The following is a 2,587-nucleotide window of genomic DNA, read 5'->3' on the forward strand; positions in this document are numbered from 1 at the left end:
TATATATCTAAATTTGATTTTTGTACATGCAGTGACACTAGTGTTTACATTTTCAATTTTATTGTGTCCATACATAACATTGCTGACGCTGTATTTTCTTGAAAAGTTATTTATTATTTTCTTGTAAATTAAAAATGCCAAAAGTACGTAGAAGTAAAAAACCTCCGCCGGATGGTTGGGAATTAATTGAACCAACATTAGAAGAATTAGAACAGAAAATGCGAGAAGGTAATAATAATGATAAAAAAGAAGTAAAGGTTATAGTTAGAAGATTAGGTTAGAAATGAAATATTTTTATCTTATACAATTTTTTAATTTGAATTGTTTTATATTTGGATTTCAGCTGAAACAGAACCTCATGAAGGCAAACGCAAACAAGAATCTTTATGGCCTATATTTAAAATACATCATCAAAAATCACGATATATATATGATTTGTATTATAGACGGAAAGCTATAAGTCGTGGTAAAAAATATATAGATTATTTTCTAATTTATTTCAATTTATTTTTATTTTAATTTATTTCATTCATTAATTATTATTTTTTTCAGAATTATATGATTATTGCCTGAATGAAAATATAGCAGATAAGAATTTGATAGCTAAGTGGAAAAAGGTGGGATATGAAAACTTATGTTGTTTACGTTGTATACAAACCAGAGACACTAATTTTGGCACAAATTGTATTTGTCGAGTACCTAAAGGCAAACTTGAAGAAGGCAGAATAGTGGAATGTATTCATTGTGGATGTAGAGGATGTTCTGGATAACATTTGGCAATAATAAATAAAATAAGATGCGTATTTACATTTTTGTCAATTGACATTGTATGTTATTAAACACTTTCTTGCATAATATTAATGATCTATGAAAGTATTAACATGAAAATTAGAAACATGTATATCTTTATTATCGTTTTTATCATAATAATTCTAAGTATTCGTATAAATTTTAGAACTATATTGCTATCTTTATATAATTGCAGGTTTTTCATATTTGAATTATCATACACTACAACTAATTGAAGTATACAGATGAATATAAAATTCTTAATCTCGAACAAAAAAATATATCACTTTTTTAATATGAAATACTTACTGTACGTATAGAAACTAAAATGAAATGAATAATCTTTTGTTCAATTTTAAAAATTATGTAATAAAAATTGAATAAGATTTACAATATTAAACATAATATTGTTTATGTTTTTCATATATTCATTTTTATTTATATTTTTGATATAAACGCGAGTCGATATAAACGAAAGTTTTTTAATCGTGATATTTTTCATACAGTTCTGTAAAAATTGTTTGACTTTCTTTATGAGCAGATGTTTGCAAACATTGATTGTTTAAGATAATATATCTTTTACCTTTTCGCCAAACTGTAGCAGTTGGTAATGTATAAGTTTCTTTGTTAGTATGATGAATTGTATTCGTTTTCGCAGATAAAAGTGAAATAGCGGAACGACATTCTGACGTAGTGAAATCACTTGGAGCAGTTTGTGTAGCAATTCCAATGATTTGCCAAGAATATTTAATACTGCAATTACAAATTGGTTCATCATCGACAAGAGTATTTTCTTTAACTAAACTGTCCAAAAGTGTTTGTGACGTTTGTGAACCTGTACCAATCACCTGCCACGAATATTTTATTTTACAAGAATGATGATCATTTTTGTGCAAATCTGTATCATTTTGAAGTCGAGATCGATTTTTTGTAAGAAATGATAGAATTGAATAATCAATATTTTCCCGAGAATTATTTTCAAAATTACGCGTAGATAAAATTTTTTTATGCATATTTTCTATTACATCTGTCTCATTTGTTTCTGAAAAATTGTCCGATGTTGGGGGATGAAACATTGAACACCGAATTTCTTTAAAGGCATTCGATTCAATGCATTTCATTGGATATTGTGATTCTTCTCTTTGATTAATAATAGTATTAGAAATTGTATCTCTTATGGTTACACCAACATTTCTTAAAACAGAATCACAATAAGGATCAAAGAAACATTGTTTTTCAGTTCTGTCATTCTTCATTGTTGTTGTTATAGCTGTAGTACTTAATGAAATATTTGAAGTATCGTTAGATATAATTGAATTATTTAAAATATTGTTTTCAGATATCTTCTCGCTAGAACTTGGGGAAAAACATTTAGTCCGATTAGAATCATATTGTGATGTATAAATAACATTCTTCGGTTTATGTAATTTTAATTTTTTATTATTATTTGTCTTTGAAAGATTTGACAAAATATTATTAATGCCATCAATTGATAATTTTCCATTAGTTTTATCATTTTTCTTCAATTTATTCGATTTAGCTATATTTTTATTGGAAAAAGATTGATATTTAGAAAATGAAGTCAAAGGCAAATCAGAAATTGACGAAGGAAATACTAATATTTGTTTTTTATTTTGCGATCGTACAGAGAATTCTTTAGATTGATCATTTATAAAACTATAACTTTTATCAATTAAATGCGATCGTTTTTTTGACATTTTTACTTCATGTTTGCTTATATTAGTCTGAAATCATTAACGTTGCATATTAATTATTTTATTTTTTGTTTTTTTTTTTT

General features: G+C 25.6%; 2 protein-coding genes across 3 annotated transcripts in view; one reads left to right on the top strand and one right to left on the bottom strand.

Annotated features, from left to right (window-relative positions):
• Positions 1-3: 3 nt before the first annotated feature.
• Positions 4-1,099, top strand: LOC102672960 (protein BUD31 homolog). Of its 2 annotated transcripts, XR_004151585.1 has the most exons (4): positions 4-228; positions 344-466; positions 553-827; positions 986-1,099. XR_004151585.1 is itself a non-coding variant. In XM_006623692.2 (3 exons), the coding sequence occupies exons 1-3, from the start codon at positions 135-137 to the stop codon at positions 768-770; spliced, it is 435 nt and encodes a 144-aa protein (XP_006623755.1). In that variant the 5' UTR covers positions 4-134; the 3' UTR covers positions 771-909. The 2 variants fall into 2 exon arrangements, 1 of the variants encoding a protein (XP_006623755.1); XM_006623692.2 differs by lacking the exon at positions 986-1,099 and having other exon boundaries at positions 553-909.
• Positions 1,100-1,218: 119 nt separating this feature from the next.
• LOC102672821 overlaps positions 1,219-2,587 on the bottom strand; it is a 2,029-nt gene continuing 660 nt past the window's right edge. The window contains exon 2 of the mRNA XM_006623691.2: positions 1,219-2,534. Within this exon, the coding sequence (XP_006623754.1) occupies positions 1,272-2,534 (1,263 nt within the window). The 3' untranslated portion in view covers positions 1,219-1,271. The remainder of the gene's footprint in view (positions 2,535-2,587) is intronic.

The sequence above is a fragment of the Apis dorsata genome, unplaced genomic scaffold (genome assembly GCF_000469605.1).
Source record: "Apis dorsata unplaced genomic scaffold, Apis dorsata 1.3 scaffold_934, whole genome shotgun sequence".
NCBI lineage: Eukaryota > Metazoa > Arthropoda > Insecta > Hymenoptera > Apidae > Apis > Apis dorsata.